An 18680-nucleotide genomic window follows, 5' to 3' on the forward strand; every position below is an offset into this window, starting at 1 on the left:
CTTGCATATGAGGGACACCATTCCACATTTTAGAGACTCTGTGAGATTTTTAGGCCTCTTTTTTTTTCCTTCAAATTATCATGGTTTCCACGTCTGAGAGATCTGAAATCCAGAACCCTGAGGGCAGTAAACATCATAAAGTGACTTAGCCTCAGGTCTTTGGGAGCAGACAGGCTCATCTGCTCCAGATTTATAGGGCTTTTATTTGTACACAATTAGACTATGGGTGCATGGTGTATGGACTGGTGATTCCTTCTTATTTCAAGATCATTGATGCCGTCTGCCACAAGGAGATTAGGCTGACCACGGGTGCATTTAGGACCAGCACCATACCCAGTCTCTGTGCTGAGACTGCTGAACCATCACTTACAATATGACAGCATCTCCTCATGGTGTGCCAGGCACACAAGTTCATCACAGCACTGAATTCACCTGCATACCATGCTGTTACTTACCCACCTCTGGAACACCTTTTCTCCCATTGTCCACAAACAAGAAAGCCATTTGCGATCCTTGTGTGGCATTTGCTGGAGTCACTTGAAGTGCAGCATGTCCAACCTTAAATCCAGGGTTTTAACCATCTGCCAGCCCGGTTGCTGTAGAGAGCCCGAGTCATTTTAGATTTACTGCAGTACAGGAGAGATTGCACTGCTGCTTCTTTTTTTAATGTAGTATTTTCTGATGTTTTATATGAGTACCACAACTATGTAGCTATCTTTATGGGTGGCTCCAAACAGGGGACTCTGTTGGTTGCTCAATTGTTTTCCCTTAGCACATCCTCAAAGTTCAACTGCCCCAAGAATTTACTGTCTTTGATGTAGAATTATATGTGATCTTTCAGGAACTGGAGCCTATGAGACATTCTTTGAATGCTAAATTTCTTGTCTATTTCAATTTTCTGAGTGCCATTCACTCTCTACAAGTTTGTACCCAGCAGATAAACTAGTCCAGAATATACAGGATGCCCTCCTCCAGCCACAATGAGTGGGGAGGGATGTATGTTTTTGTGTGGTACCAAGGTACATGAGTATTGCGGGGAACAAAAGGGCAGATCTAGCAGCCAAACAGGCTTGTCATGCTCCTCAGTTTATTTCAACATGCCATCCTCCTGCAAGCTATAGCCTCACTGTTGACATACAGAGTCTTGTGTCGTTAGGAGGACGAGTGCTGAAAGTGACAGACAGTAAACTCCATCTAGCGAAGTCGGCAATGCAGCCATGACATGCCTCCTAGCTACATCGACAGGGCAAGGTATTCCTTAATCGTCCTTGCATAGGCTATAGTCATGATATGCAGAGCTTCTTCCTCCAGCAAGACTACCCTCCAATGTGTGGTGCTTGTGGGGTACAGATCACTGTGTGCCACATTTTATAGGACTGTGTTTTATTTTCCTATAAGCAGGCTGCAGCAGATTTTCTGATGGATCTGCCTTCTATTTTCAGTAAAGTTCAAATGAATGTGATTTGAGTTTTAAAGTTTTGTGAATTACATAATATTTTTCCCAAGGTTTTAGGGCGACGGTTTTAATGTGTTAACAGGGTGACTGGCTCACCCTTTTTTTGGTGAGTGGTCATCCAGTGACATTTCCCAGTACCATTCTTTTAGCTCATTTGTCATATTACTTGTGTTTTAATCTCAAATATAGCTACTTTTACTCTTTCATCATTGTTTTAGCACATATGAGATAGACTGATTGTGTGGTCAATTTGAGTGCATGAATGTGCAGCAATTTTAGAGATTTTATCCACATTCATTTGTTTTAATGACTATAAGGACACTGACAACCTCGCTGTGGAACATCCATAAGCTCAATATGAGTTGAGACACTAGTACCATCAGAAGTTTGCTGGTGCTGTTGGCTATGTTGACGCCCAGTTTGATTTTGACTTGCTAAGAGGCACGTATGGATTGTGATAGTCATACTGCAAACATTTTGCTGGCTGCTGTGAGCAGTTCTAGGTGCTTCAGTTCGGAACTGCACTGCTGCTACCGTCACAGGTTCGAATCCTGCCTCAGTCATGGATGTGTGTGATGTCCTTAGGTTAGTTAGGTTTATATAGTTGTAAGTCTAGGGGACTGATGACTTCAGATGTTAAGTCCCTTAGTGCTTAGCGCCATCTGAACCATCTGCAAACATTTTATAAAGCTTGTATTGCCATGTTGATGTTTATTGTTAAGATCAGGAAGTTTCAGTGCAGATATGTTTGAATTCAAATAACTGATTTCTGTTAAATTTGAAATATTTACTATAATTCCATTTCTATATCACTGTTCATTTTTTTTTTATTTTTTTTTTTGTGGCCTCATTAGGGCCTGCTTGGAAGTGAACCAGTTGGTTTGAAACTAGTTGCCAAACATATGTACTGCAGCTGTTGACGGATTCATTAATAAAAGCTTCATGAAATACTAAAAAATGTTGAAACTGAAAAAAAAATCTTTGTGGAAGATAAGAAATGAAGAAAGATAATGACTCACCTAAATATGAAATATGAGTATCACATAGAAACACAAATGAGCAAACCATTGCCACAGCTTTGATTCTTCTTCATTGTAGGAACACATACCACCTCTTCCACTCCACCCTCCTGAAACAAATCTCACTCTTGCTATAACTCTTACTGTTTGTCAGCATGTATCATTTTTTACTTGTTATTGTGTAATAAAACAATAACGACTTGTTTCAGTTTATCCGTTATCTCTGCAAAATATCATACATTTTAGTGTTTAATAATAAATGTCATTCATTTACACATTATGCTTATTTTCCAGAGAATTTTTTATTTTCTTTGATTAGTTTGCACTAAATTTTGTGTTAAGTTAAAAATTAGTTTTAGTCAGTTGCATTACTGTGCATATGTTGCTGAATGTGCCTGCATTAGCACTTCAGCTTGTGGTCTCCATCAATATCTAAATCTTGCACCTCTCTCCAACATGGAGCACAGACATGACTTTTGTTGAGTTTAGGTTCTGAAAAGATGTGAACAAAACAAGAACACAGGAGGACATCAACAAAAATAAGGTTTAAAAGAGAATTGCTTTAGAGCATTAGTTGTACTACAAATTACTTTGGTATCACTCCATAAGTATGGTGTGGAAAGTCCTGGCAGAATGTAAATAATTTATGACTAAAGGGAACTACTCACTGAATGGTAGAACACAACAATCATGGCTGCCCCACTGTAACTGGTTACTGTGCTCCCACAGAAAGAATCTCCTTTCTTGTCAACCAACACCTCCAACCAGTTGGTCATGGGCTAGACACTGATATTAAAGATCTGAATCACTTCCTTCCCTGGCTCTTGACCATCCCCACCCCATTACCACCTGGATCCCCACTCATCACTGTTGATACCATCTCCATATATACTAATGTTCCTCATGCCCATGGCCTTACTGCTATCGAACATTATCTCAACAATGTCATTCTGGCTTCAAACCCACCTCTTCGTTCCTTATACATCTAAATAATTACAGCCTCACACATTAATACTCCTTTGAGGAGAAGATATATAAACAATTCTGTATCATGACCTTGGACACTGAATGGCACCCCCCTATGCCCATCTGTTTATGGATTATCGATAGGAAACCTTTCTAGTCTCCCAAATGCCTTGTTTGATTCTGTGTCACTGATGATGTCTTCATGATATGGATCCATGGCCACTACTCTCAGTCCTTTACAACCTCAACACATTCTCTTCTATTTGCTTCACCTGGTTCTCCTCACCCTAATGTGTCACTTTCCTGGGTATTGATTTCCACTTCTCTGATAGCTCCATCTATATATTTCTGTCTACATCAAGACTACTAAACACCAACAGTACCCACATTTTGATAGCTGTCATCCCTTCCACACACAAAAAAATCATTTTCATGTAGTCTGGCCACCTGTGGACAACATTTCTGCAGTGACAAGAATTTGCCTTGCCCAGTATGCTGAAGGCCTTAATAAGGCCTTCACAGACTGGTGCTACACCAAAACCTAGTTCAGAAACAGTTTTCCAATACCATATCCTCACACCCCCAAATCCTTTCACTACTTCCAAGAGCCAGCTGCAAAATCATGTCCTTCATCAACTATCTATTATTGTCTTCGTATATCCATAATTGAAATGGACGACTTGGGACGTAAGCTGGTATAATATATGTTAAAGAATGACGAAATTCCTCCAGGTGTTGGTTTTATTGGCAACTAGTTTTGATGTTGTTACATCATCATCTTCCGGCCCATACTTGTTGACAGCAACCGTATGTGTCTAACACTAGTAGTCAGTAGTGAGATAGGCGTGTTCCATGCGGAAGGAATTTCATCATTCTTTAACATATCTATTATTGTGTATGGAAATGAGAGACATCCTACTGACAATCCCTCCCACCCCTCATACAGTGGTATTCTGCAGCCCACATAGCCTTTGCAGCATCCTGGTCTATCACTACGCCACTCTCATTCTCAACCATTTGCCACATGGGTGATATACCTATGAAGGACCCAGGTGCAATACCTAAATGATTCACTCAGCCAGCGCATTCTACTCCTGTCCCATCACAGGCTTATCCTAGCCCATCAGTACCAGGGCCACCTGTGAATCAGCCAGGTTATGTACCAGCCCTTCTGCAACTTGTGCACGTCATTTGATGTGGGCTTCACCACAAACCAACTTTCCACCAGAATGAATGGCCATTGCTAAATTGTGGCTAAGAGCAGTGTTGGCCATCCACTAGTGAAACATACTATTGATCACAACATGCTTGATTTCAATGGCTTCTTCACAAACCATGCCATTGTATCCTTCTCCCCAGCACCAGTTTTTCTGGACTATGTAGATGGGAGTTATCCTTGAAATATATCCTCCATTCTCATAATCCTCTTGATCTCAATCTCAGCTAGGCACTTGCACCCACACCCTCTTCTCAACAGTCTCTCTATCCAGTGTACTGTCACCCTCTCTCAATCTACCCCCCCCCCCCCCCCCACACACACACACACACACTTCATTGTCATCATGCTCCCATTCCACAAAATTATGCGTTAAAAAAATATCCATAGTCTGAATGTAAATATTGCAAAATACTTCTGCATTATATTCATTTATTAAAAATTCTAATATTGATAACATTTAAGAACTTGCACAAAATCTTTGAACACTAAAGAGAGTGTACATAATGAAAATGTCTTCAGGAGCAGGATATTTACACTATTGACCATTAAAATTGCTACACCAAGAAGAAATGCAGATGATAAACGGGTATTCATTGGACAAATATATTATACTAGAACTGACATGTGGTTACATTTCCACGCAATTTGGGTGCATAGATCCTGAGAAATTAGTACCCAGAACAACCACCTCTGGCCATAATAACGGCCTTGATACACCTGGGCATTGAGTCAAACAGAGCTTGGATGGCATGTTCAGGTACAGGTGCCCATGCAGCTTCAACGCGATACCACAGTTCATCAAGAGTAGTGACTGGCGTATTGTGATGAGCCAGTTGCTCGGCCACCATTGACCAGACGTTTTAAATTGGTGAGAGATCTGGAGAATGTGCTGGCCAGGGCAGCAGTCCAACATTTTCTGTATCCAGAAAGGCCCGTACAGGCCCTGCAACACGCGGTCATGCATTATCCTGCTGAAATGTAGGGTTTCGCAGGGATCGAATGAAGGGTAGAGCCATGGGTCATAACACATCTGAAATGTAACGTCCACTGTTCAAAGTGCCGTCAATGCGAACAAGAGGTGACCGAGATATGTAACCAGTGGCATCCCACACCATCACGCCGGGTGATACGCCAGTATGGCGATGACGAATACACGCTTCCAATGTGTGTTCACCACGATGTTGCCAAACACGGATGTGACCATCATGATGCCCGAAACAGAACCTGGATTCATCCAAAACAATGACGTTTTGCCATTCGTGCACCCAGGTTCGTCTTTGAGTACACCATCGCAGGCGCTCCTGTCTGTGATGCAGCATCAATGGTAGCTGCAGCCATGGTCTCCGAGCTGATATCCATGCTGCTGCAAACATCGTTGAACTGTTTGTGCAGATGGTTGTTGTCTTGCAAACGTCCCCATCTGTTGACTCAGGGATCGAGACGTGGCTGCACGATCCATTACAGCCATGGGGAAAAGACGCCTGTTAATTTGACTGCTAGTGATGCGAGGCCGTTGGGATCCTGCACGGCATTCCGTATTACCCTCCTGAACCCACCGATTCCATATTCTGCTAACAGTCATTGGATCTTGAGCAGCACGAGCAGCAATGTTGCGATCAATAAACCGCAATCGCAATAGGCTACAATCCGACCTTTATCAAAGTCGGAAACATGATAGTACGCATTTCTCCTCCTTACACGAGGCATGACAACAACATTTCACCAGGGAACACTGGTCAACTGCTATCTGTGTATGAGAAATCGGTTAGAAACGTTCCTTGTATCAGCACGTTGTAGGTGTCACCACCACCGCCAACCTTTTGTGAATGCTCTGAAAAGCTAATCATTTGCATATCACAGCATCTCCTTCCTGTCGGTTAAATTTCGCATCTGTAGCATGTCACCTTCGTGGTGTAGCAATTTTAATGACCGGTAGTGTACCTTCTATCAAAAGAATATGATTTTGTTTGGTAACAGTCATTATGCTTGAACTGCTAAAATCAAGTTTCATTTGCAGTCTTTCATTTACTTTACTAGCTGACTTGGAATACTATTTCAAACTAGCTATATGCTCATGCTTTGCAATGGAAGTTAAAGAAGGGCCTTTGCATATCACTGCTGTTTAGAGTTCTGTGCCTCAGCTGGTAAAAGCAGAACCCTTGTATGATCACTTTGTCAATAGACACAAGTGAAGCACATCAAAAGAAGCAAAGCAATTTCATTAAGTTTTTAATACACAAAGAAAAATCAGTAAATTTGTATATCCTAGCCAAGTAAATTCAATGTTAGTTTGTTTTCATAAAGATAAGATTACTGCGCGTAATTCTGTCATTGATGTAAAAAAAAAAAAAAAAAAAAAAAAAAAACTGACAATGCCATCTGTTGGTTCTTTGGTGTGCTAAAAAGCTAACAGTGCTGTCTGGTGCACTACACCATCAGTAAGGTAAACATCCAAACTACTAAGCTGAGCAAATTCCTAAAACTTTAAATTATATCTTTATTGTTTTATTTTTCCTTTGTTTCCTTTTTTTGTTATCAGACTTAGATGAAATAAAGCTGTTTTGTTGCCTCAAGCTCTGCTCAAGTTGCCTGTGAAAATCCCATGAATATTCACTGAGTAGTTTTGGAGATTAGCATGTTCAAACAGACAAAAATGGCAGTTTTACAGTTTTACTATTCTGAATCGCAAATATTACTAATGTGTCTTAAAATCCATATTCTTAAAACTTCTTTTCACTCGTTTCATAACAGAAAGATGCTTTAATAAATTACAGGGGTCCCCCAGTGATAGTTCGTCTTGGTGAACTGAATCTGAAACGTGATGATGATGGAGCACACCCTGTGGATTATCGCATTGTAGATATTGTGCGCCATCCTGAATATAAACCACCAAGCAAATACAATGACATTGCTCTGTTGCGTCTTAGTGACCGTGTGCATTTCAACAAGTTTCTACGACCTGCTTGTCTCTACACACATGACACTTTCTCAGTCAACAAGACAGTTGCAACTGGTTGGGGTAGGATAGATTATGGTAAGTAAATAAGTAAAAAAGCGATAAATTTAAAAAATATATACACTATCATAAAAATATAAGATTAAAAATAATTTAGCAGTTAATGTGGATAACTCCCACACAATGCACTTGTAATGAATTCCTCTGCATAATACTTGAAAAAGTATTACTTGGAAAAGTAACCATTTGTCATTTAATTCACAAGCACAAGAAGTTCCAAAACCCCATAAAAAAAGTATTCTAAAAGATACCTGGAAGAACAAAGTGACGATAGTAACCAATGTCCAGAAAGCTCATCTAATCATGCTACAGAGTGACAGAAATATGTGCACCAATGTCCACAAGCTAATTTTGAAACCCACAGGACTGCTTTCCTTGTAGAGAGTCAATGAATATCATTTATGACAGCTTAACATAGTTAACAAGAATTTTATGGCAACACATATGCATGTGATATTCACATTACATGAGGGATTTTCAAGAGTGTTTTAGTTAACAAATGTGAACCCCAGATGTGTTACAGAGCTTGAGTAAGGTACTCTCACATTTCTTATGCTTTTATGTGTTTGATTTAACAATAAGTTGAATAATAATGCTGTACAAGCTGTGTACAAGTTGGAGAGTGATAATCATTGTTTCATATCAAGAGTGAAGTTCAGGAAGGCAGTGAAATGTCCCCGCCACTGTTCATCACCATCATGAATGGTATAATAAAGAACATCAAGAAATGTTTTGATTAACTTAATGCAGTTGCCTTTTGCTGATGATGTCATGATCTGGGGTGAAACAGAAGAGGAAGTTCAGACCCGACTCACTGTATGGAAATCTCAATTCCAGGGGTATAACCTTCACAGACCAAAACAGTGGTGATGGCAGTCAGCAGGGATGGGCATCCCACAAGTGTGAAACTAGGAGACCACCACGTAACATATGTGGATAATTAGTTTTCCATACCTCAAAAGTATCAATGCCAAGGATAATTTGATTCAATCAGAGATTACCAACAGAGTGCAAAAGGGTGCTGAATTTGACCAACAAGTGAGAATGTTTTTATTGGTATGACGAGATCCATAAAAAGCAAAATTATGTATTTTCAACAGCTTTTTTTACTAATATTGGTCTATGGTATTGTAGCATGCACCAAGAGAGAGTCAGAAATGGTACTCCATAGATCCACTATTCAGAGGACCTAGATGGATAAGTTAAGGAATAAGGAGGTGAGAAAGAAAGTTGAAATTAAAACATCCCTTTTAGACTAAATGAGCACATCCGTACTGTGGTGGTATGGGGATGTAGTGGAGCCAACAAGAAAAACCCAAATAAATATGGAAAGAGAGGTGGAATGAAAATGTCCTGTTGGAAGTCCCAGAACCCACTGGCTGGACATGATCAAAGAAGACCTCACTGCCAGAGGAAGGGCCTTGGATGATATTTCCCATGACACATTATACATAGTCTGAAGGAAATGGAAGAGGCTCATTAACAGTACCCCCAAAACTGGAACTGAATGACAATGGATGAATAATGTCCACATTTACAAATTTGTGTTGCATACTTTGGCAGCCATGCTAGTACAATCAATAACTGATGTCTCCTCTTGTCATTAGATCCATTCCTTAAGTTAAAAATACTGTTAAATTCTTCAAATTTGTATTGTTACTTTTCATGTAGACTGACTGGCATACTGTCTAGTGGCAAAGATGATGATAAATGCTACACAGGGAATGTAAGTATGAATGTTCTCGTCTCCAGATTTTTTTATGTTCAGTAGCATCATTGAATGAGGATCTTGTACATGGGTTCCTATACTTCATATGCCCTGTTATACCATCAAGTTTCTGATATATTTTGAAACACATTGTCCAAAAAGCAATTAGTTTCATTACTGAGAAAAGTAGCACCAATGCATAAAGTCTAACATTTGACAAACTAATGATTTTATCATCTCTCATTCCCTGTGGCAGTACTGGCAACACATACACAAAACTGCACAAAGAGTATTGTCTATAGGTTGATTGTTTATGTGACATCTTGGAATACCATGTGTTGGACTATATTAGACTGTAGGATGCCATGGTTCAACACATTTACAAAACAATCATACATATCTTTCATTTTGTAGCTGTCTCTTGAAATTTCAGATGAATTCTCTGCATCATCTGACTGCATATGAATCTTAAATGTGGAGCGTACTGTTCTACCATAGCATAAAAATTTACATCTATATCCAAATTCATGTTCTGCAAACCATCTTACAGTCTCTGGTGGGATCTACAGAACGTGATGAATGAATTAATTAGCCCATCAAAAAGGATGACGTTTAGGGATAAAGAACAAGTGAATTTATATATTAACAGACAGAAGCAGTTATTAAATATTAGGTTTCTATCACATCTCCCTTTTTTATATACAACTGTAACAAAAATCCAAATACATAATAAACAAATTAAGTTGGTCCTTTATATGAATATAATATTGGAATTGCAAATATATTATACCTGCTATCAATTACATTGTGTTTACTCAGGCTAGATTTTAACACAGTCCAATGCACAGGGAATATACTACTTTGAAAAAAATCTGCACCTCTGTTTTACATTAAACAACTCCTGTTTATCTCTTATTTGATAATATCTACATGATGACAATTTGTTTAGCAACAGCTCCTCTGTTAATTATACCTGGAAAGAACCCCAGATGGAGAAATAATACTCAAGAGTCAATCAAATGAGGGTTTCATGAGCTACCTCCTTCATGAATATGTTGTATTTCCTTGGGATGCTTATGGCATGTCTGTGTGGCCTCTTGTCTTTTTTAGAAATACTTTTATGTTCTCTCTCCACCTTACATCAAACCAGATTTATATGTCTAGGAATTTTACATTTGCAAATATTTCCAATAAGTGATTACTGCTGGTGTAGTTTCTGCATGTTGACATACTATACATTACATCTGTTTGTGTTGCAAGTCGGTTGTAAGTTCCTGAATCAAGCATTGGTCCTCTGTAGGTCTTCCTGTATTTTGCTACAATTTTCTTTCTTGGAACCTCCCTGTCTACAACAGAACACCTTCGTGGAGTTTCTGATGTTACATTTACAAGACTGTTAAAATTGTACAAAGCTCCAGGGCTCAACAGAATCTCTATCAGATTCTGTAACAAACTTGCAACTGAGTTAGCCCTTCTTTCAACCATAATGTTCTGCAGATGCCTCAAACAAAAAACCATGTGCAGTGGCGGGAAGAAAGCACATATCCCACTCATCCTGTTGACAGCATAAGTGAGACACAAAAGTACTGTCCAATATCAGTGACATCCATTTGTTGTAGAATCTTATAATACAGGGTGTCTGGGCTAAACATATAATCATATAAACTGCAATAACTTGAGAAGTAATTGATGATACATTTCTAAAGTATCATAACTCAAAATATTTATTTACACGCCTAATATACCTTGAGATGCACGCCATTAGTGGCGCAACAGACATCTAACCTGTATTCCACTGCTCTCCAAGTGTTTTGCAGTATTTTAGGTGTAACATGTTCAATAGCTGCACAAATGTGATGGTGTCGATCTGGTACACTTGATTCTTGATAACACCACACAGCAAAAAAAGAAAAAGAAAAATAAAGTGGCACAATGTCTGGGCTTCTAGGCCATGAACTACCTATGCCAATCCAGCAATATGGGAGTTCATGATCCAAGAAATCCCTCACAGTGTTCACCAAATGGCATGGTGCACCATTCTGCTGAAAGATCATCTCATGAGGAAGGTGTGGCACAGCATAAAGCTCCAATATGTCTATTTGTATTGCTGCATTAACTGTAGGCTATGTGAAGAAGAATGGAACTACAACTCTGTTCTTCAACAATTCACACCACACATTGACTTTTGGGGGAGTCTGGTTTGCACTCTACCACTACTTGGGGGGGATGGTTCAGTTCCCCACGTGTGGCAATTGTGAGTGTGTACCGTACCAGAAGTGTAGAATGTAGTGTCGTCCAATAAACAGACAAAATCAAGGAATGGCTCATTTTCATCCATTTTCACCAGAATTATCTTCATGAATGCCTATTGTTATGGCCTGTCCTCGGGCTATATTTTGTGAAAAAGCTGCAGTTTGTATGCCTGTAGACACAACCTCTTCTGGATGACATTATGTACTGTCAAATGGGCTAACTGTCTACGTGCTTGTCACATTGACTTACAAGGGCTCCACTGGAAAGATGTACAGCTTAATTCAATAGTAACTTCTGGTACTGTGTGCTTGGCAAGGTGGCCTAACATCGAAAGCAAACACTGAGTTTGCCTAAGTTGCTTGTCCCATTACTTGATTTTTACATAACTGGGAAAATCATCAGTTGGTCTCAGTCCATACTCTCACTGGAAACACTGTTGTTCCAGTGTAACAGACTTTAGCTCCATGAAAGAAGGCACACCAAATATCTTCTGCTGTGGAGTACACATGGCTACTGACATTCATTTATGTGAACAAAGCAGTTACATGCATGCACACACTGTACCATCTGCCACAAGCAAACACAGAAACATTGAGAGTTACCATACTTGTAGAAGGAAACCAACAATAAGTATCTCAATTAGGTCTCAAGTTATTATATTTTACATTATTAAATGTTTACTAAGTCATCCTGTCTGTTCTGAGATCAAATCTAATGAGGTATCTTGAATAGAATGACCTCCTCCATGCCATCCAGCAAGGTTCCTGAAACTATCAATAATATCCAACCAAACATGCTTTTCTCACATGACATCCTGAAAGCCACAGTTCAAGGCAGTTGGATAGAAGCAGAATTTCTTGTCTTCCAGAAATCGTTTGACTCCATAGCACACATGCACTGATTATTGAGAGAATAATTGTATGGAGTATGTACCTTGTATTTAACTATAGATCCCCTAATAATTGGCTTCGAAGACTGTTCTCAGGTCAGAAGGAGATAACGCATACTACTTCTAGTAATAGCATCCCCCTTAATGCACCATGGTGTCCAAACCAATTTTCAGGTTGACAACTGCTATTCTATTATGTAAGTTTATGCAAATCTCAGTAATAAAACACTACAACAAAAATTGAAATTAATATTGATGCAAACTAGTAAAGTATTTGCTTGGAAGAATATTCATGATAGCTTAAATCTGATTACTGGATCACAATCTAAAGTTGAACCTTTGCCTTGATTTTACTCTACATTTCACGGGCATCTGATACCAGACATCATTTCAACCGAAGTGCAACACCGTTAGAAGCACTCAACAGAGAGCAGAGTTCTACATTTTTATTATTGTGTCAAGCCTTTGAAAGTTAGATACCATTTGTTTACTGTTTGCTAGTCCATTTTACAGTGTTAATCTACAAACATACCTAGTTATAGCTATCTTCTTTGGATACAGAAACTGCTATTGTCTTCACACATACATGATATTTAATAATAAAAGAATCTTTTTGATTTTTTTACCTGTCAATGGGAGTAAAGTAAAAAAATCATACCTAAAATGCCTTACTGCCAGAATTTGTTGTAATTTCTGTTGTTTTTGTACCTTGCAGCTGAAAAACCAAGTGAAACTTTGCTGAAAGTGGTTCTTGATATAATAGATAACAAAGTGTGCAACAACATATGGCAAAGTGGTGTCAAGATCAGTTCTCTGCCTCGTGGAATAGCTCCGTCAATGATGTGTGCTGGTGTCCTTTCAGGAGGCAAAGACACTTGTCAGGTATGGTACTAGAATATGTTTTACAACTGCATGTGAGAATCTTCAGAATCATGTAATCTTTTATGTTTAATTTATGTAATAAATCTTCTACATCTATAGCTACACTCTGTAGACCACCATTAGATGCATGGCAGAGGGTACATCCCAGTGTACCACTTACTAGGATTTCTTCTGGTTCCATTCATGTATGGAGTGTGGGAAGAATGATTGTTGAATGTCTCTGTGCTTGCAGTAATTATTCTAATCTTATCCTCACAATCCATATGTGAGTAATATGTGGGGGGTTGTAGTATATTCCAAGAGTCATCATTTAAGGCTGATTCTTGAAACTGTGTTAACAGTCTTTCTTGGGATAGTTTACGTCTATCTTCAAGAGTCTACCGGTTCATTTCCTTCAGAATCTTTGTGACACTCTCCCATGGGTCAAACAAACCAGTGACCATTTGTGCTGCCCTTCTCTGTATACATTCAATATCCCCTGTTAATGCAACACACTTGAGCATTATTCCAGAGCTGGTCCCAAGAGTGATTTGTAAGTAATCTCCTCCGTAGACTGATTGCAATTCCCCAGTTATTCTACCAATAAACCAAAGTCTACCACCCGCTTTACCTACAACTGTGCCTATGTGACCATTTTGTTTCATATCCCTACAAAATGTTACACCCAGGTATTAGTACGAGTTGGCTGATTCCAACACTGACCCATTGGTATTATTGTCATAGGATACTATGTTTTTTTTTTTTTTTTTCATTCTGCAAAGTGCACAGTTTTACATTTCTGAACATTTAAAGCAAGTTTGCAATCTTTGGACCAAGATCTGCTGGAATATTTATGCAGCAGCTTCTTCCAGATAGTACCTCATCACAGACAACTGCATCATCTACAAAAAGTCCAAGGTACTATTAATATTGTCTGTAAGGTCATTAATATACAACATGAACAGTAAGGTTCCCAACAAACTTACCTGGGGAACACCTGAACTTAATTCTACAGCTGACGATGACTCTCCATCCAAGGTAACCAGCATATAAATGAACAGAAAATGCATGATAGGTAACGATTCCCTCCTACACATATCTTTAGACTTTTTGTTCAATGAGTGAACAAATTGTCACTTAGTTACTATTTCATGTAGTCATCTGCAAAAAGTTTTATTGTGTACTATCTAAGTAGATGAACAAAGAACCCTTCTTCCAGGTACCATAAAACACAGGTATAAGTAAAAGGCAATGCAAATACTAAATTCCAGAATCAGAAAGTTCTCTATCTGATGAGGCAGTGAGGAAAGAGGAGGAGGGGGTGGGGGTGAGAGGGGAACAAAACTACTCATGGATTTGCTGGTAAATTTCCTGGTACCCCTTAAATACATTTCTGGCCATTGAAATTGCATCACCGTGAAACAACATGTAACAAATGTCACGTGTACTCTATGCCTGGATATGCAGATAAGCTACATCTACATTTTAGTGCAACCACATAAGATAGGTAGGAGTAACACTGCCTACATTCTGTACATAAGGAAGGATTACACAGCAGGTTTCTCATTTTGAAATTTCATTTAAATGCTGGTTGTTTATGAGAGGAATGTATTATGCCTCAAGCAAGAAGGAGAAACACGTACTATCATGTGTTGGAATTCGAATTTATCAGCAGCAGGATTGTGGTCTATCGAGACTGCTGTTTATTGATTCACAATATTACTTGTGTTGGTCAGGGTGCAACAACTATCAGGCAAATATGGAATTGTGGGTTCAAGAGGGCCACACTCAACACTAAGTGGGATGTCAGTGGCCCCACCTGAGAGAACAAATATTGTTTGTCAGCCATGCAGTATCATAAAGCTGAGTCACTTTCCTTGAGTCAGGAAATGGACTCTTTCACAGCAAGATAATTATCCACACACACACACACACACACACACACACACACACACACACACACACACACACACACACACACACAGAGCAATGACATCTGGAGTACCTTGGACTGTTAGCACAGTGAGCACTGCTGCGCTTCTGTCAACACAGTGGGAGATAGATGCCCAATGACAACACCATAACAGGAGTGGCACCTCATCATCTTTTCAGACAAGTCTCAGTTCTGTGTACAGAATTACAATAGACAAAGCCATCTGTGGAGATTCTAAGAAAAACTAGTATTGCTAGATAGTGTTATCAGATAGACCCGGCACCTAGCATCTGGTGTGATGACACAGAGAGTTGCTGAGTACACAGCACGATCATCTCTGGTTTGCACATCTGTTAATTTACACAACAGGTGTTACTTTTCTGAAGTATTAAGGCTGCTGTCTTCCACCTATCTGAAAAGTCTCTTTGATGTTGTCTTTCAACAAATTAACATAACACTCCATTTTGCCCATACTTTTCTGATCTACCCTGATACAGAGAATGTTTGGCTGTGGCCCTGGTCATCACATTCTCCAGATTTCTCTCCCACTGAAAACATGTAGTTATGGGTTGCTGAGAGACTGGCATGCCATCACTGGCCAGCCACTATGACTGATGAACTCTGATATAAAGTTGAAACAACATGGAATGAATATCTGTGTCTGTAATCCAAGCTTAGTTTAGCTCATTGCCCAGTTGAGTTAGAGCCATTGTTTCTAACACATGTGACAGCTCCATTTACTAAATTTTACACCCTGCATGCCTTCAGATAATTTACAAATTTAATCATGTATTCTTCCTACTTACATTGTATATGCACAACAAGTGAAATTTCGTTATTTCTTAGCCTTTCTGGTACATCAGTTTTAATGTCCAGCAGCATACTTGTACCATTTTTCTAAAAATGTATGTCTTCTTCTCTAATGTTCCTTCATTGCACATCTTTCTTGACATTAGCAAATCATTTAGCATATGGATTGCCTTTTCTGCGGGTCTTGCTAAATGATTAATGATTCTCTTACAAGGTTTACTGTTGTCAGTTCTTGAGATTTTTCCAAAAAAGTTAATACCTTGTTTTGTATAATGTTTAATATTCTGCCACATATAAGTGTAGTAATTAGTCTCTGTACAGTTAGCATGCATCATCTTTTTTCTTGGTCCACAAGTTACTCCTAGAATCTTTTGCTCCTTTTCCTCTCTCTCTTCAATATCTTTTGATGTTGCTAATGGTAGATATTCTGAAGCACACAAGGGATAAGATTTGATCACTGACTGGTAATATCTTAGTATGATTTTAGTTGAAATTGCTGTCTTATTGAAGGTATCCTTCATTAGGAGGAAAACTAGCTCAGCTTTTCTGACTCTTCCATATTTTTCACTTTTGTGTACTCCATGCAGTTGTATGACATCATGAAGATACTAGAACTGGACAATCTTATCTATGGTTCCAAACATGAAAACAGATTTCATGCTTTTCTTGGCATTCATAATATACTTTGCCTTCCCAAATAATATCTGTAGACCAATTTTTAATGCTATCTCCTCTGACTACTAACTTCTGTGATGAACTATTCAGCATCTTTCGATAATCATACAAGATTAAAAGTTCCTGCATCGTATCTAATTTTGCCTGTAATATGTTATTCTTCAGGCATATTTTCTCCAATCTTTCATGACTTTATCCATAAAACTGTTGAAAAGTAATGGAGATATGCAGTTCCTTCATCTTAAGCCTATTTGTATTTCAGATCATTCCAAAATCTCACCTTTGAATTTAACTTTTGTAATCATGTATGTAACAATTTATTTTATTAACAGTAAGTCTCTTTATCTATAACTATTTCATAAAGTGCATGCCTGTCACTAAAATCACAAGCTTTCAAGTCAACAAATGCAGCTATGTATTTCTTACTTCTAGCAGTTCCATCCTCCAGTATTGCTTTGATAGTCTAGATCTGTTCTACATAAGATCATCGTTTTCGAAAATCAGACACACATTGACTGATTATGTGGATTGCTTCTTTCTCTGATAACAATGTGACTGAAACAGTCTTGCATATCTCTATTAGAGATACTTTGTTGTTGTTGTGGTCTTAAGGCCAGAGACTGGTTTGATGCAGCTCTCCATGCTAATCTATCCTGTGCAAGCCTCTTCATTTCCTGCAACCTACATCCTTTTGAATCTGCTTACTTTATTCATCTATTGGTCTCCCTCTATGATTTTTATCACCCACGTCTTCCCTCTAATACTAAATTGGTTATCCCTTTGTGACGCACTGACTACTGTAAATGATGTAGCTGAAAGTTGCACAATTGCGTTTCACAGTTCTCTACTTGCACTGTTCACAATCCCCCAATTTTACACAATTATATGGCCAGTTCACCGTTGGTAAAGGTTTGTTGAAAAGCCTCAGTAATAGGTTGCAGGCAACATGAGCGTACTGCTTCAGTAGTTTGCTGTTGAATAGCTATGAGCAGTAAAAACCTAACCACACAATTCACAGTTCTTGCAGAATAATATGGTACATGTGACACTATTTGTCAAATTAATTAAACAGACATTGTCATTAATTGTTCTAACACGTGGTCTATTTGTGTTACACTCATTCCACTGTTAAGTTGATGCATTGTTGTTAATCTAACCAACAGATAATTCCTGTTTGAAAACCGGGTATGGACTGACTGTCTCAGGACCAAAAATCAGTCATTTATATATCCTCACCATAATAGGCACTGAAACTATACATGTTCAATATTTAAGTTACAGAAATTACAATTAAAACATAACTTATTCAATTAACTGAATATATTGAAAAGTTCCTTCTCTTTAACAGTTCCTTCTACCACAAGGCTTAGGCCGAATTATTTGTTTAAATAATGAAATTACCAGATACAGTTATACATACAATACTTTTGACAAACCTGGTAATTATTTTGGAATTAATTAAGGGCTGGCATTGCAATATGTTTTTAAATAGAGACAAATAAATATTTTAAGAATCCTAGTAGTTTTTCTTCCAAAAGTTTGTATTTAGTACATAATCTATATTTCTTTATAAGTCAACAACACAACGCAAGTCAGGAAAAAATTACTGATTTCATCCTACAACAAAAGTATTAACTATGAATGGTCCAAATAAATTAGGAAATTAATTCTATACACGAAACTAAGCACAAAATTAGAGCTGACGCTACATTCCTTAACCTTTCTCTTTTGTGGTAATCAGGCAAAAATGAATTTAAGGAGGCAGATGGCAAAACAAGAGAGGAAGTAAAGAAATCCCAGCTTGTTTCGTCACATTACCCCCTCACTGGATTGACCAGATATATATTGCAAATAGCTATCTAGGCAATTCAATGA

At 38.5% G+C, this 18680-nt stretch overlaps 1 protein-coding gene across 1 annotated transcript in view; it reads left to right on the forward strand.

Annotated features, from left to right (window-relative positions):
- Positions 1–18680, forward strand: part of LOC126259775 (serine protease snake-like) — a 254997-nt gene that overhangs the window by 228191 nt on the left and 8126 nt on the right. Inside the window, exons 6-7 of the mRNA XM_049956779.1 lie at positions 7435–7694; positions 13242–13408. Coding sequence (XP_049812736.1) covers positions 7435–7694; positions 13242–13408 — 427 coding nt within the window. The remainder of the gene's footprint in view (positions 1–7434; positions 7695–13241; positions 13409–18680) is intronic.

This window comes from Schistocerca nitens, chromosome 5 (assembly GCF_023898315.1).
Source record: "Schistocerca nitens isolate TAMUIC-IGC-003100 chromosome 5, iqSchNite1.1, whole genome shotgun sequence".
Classification (NCBI taxonomy): domain Eukaryota; kingdom Metazoa; phylum Arthropoda; class Insecta; order Orthoptera; family Acrididae; genus Schistocerca; species Schistocerca nitens.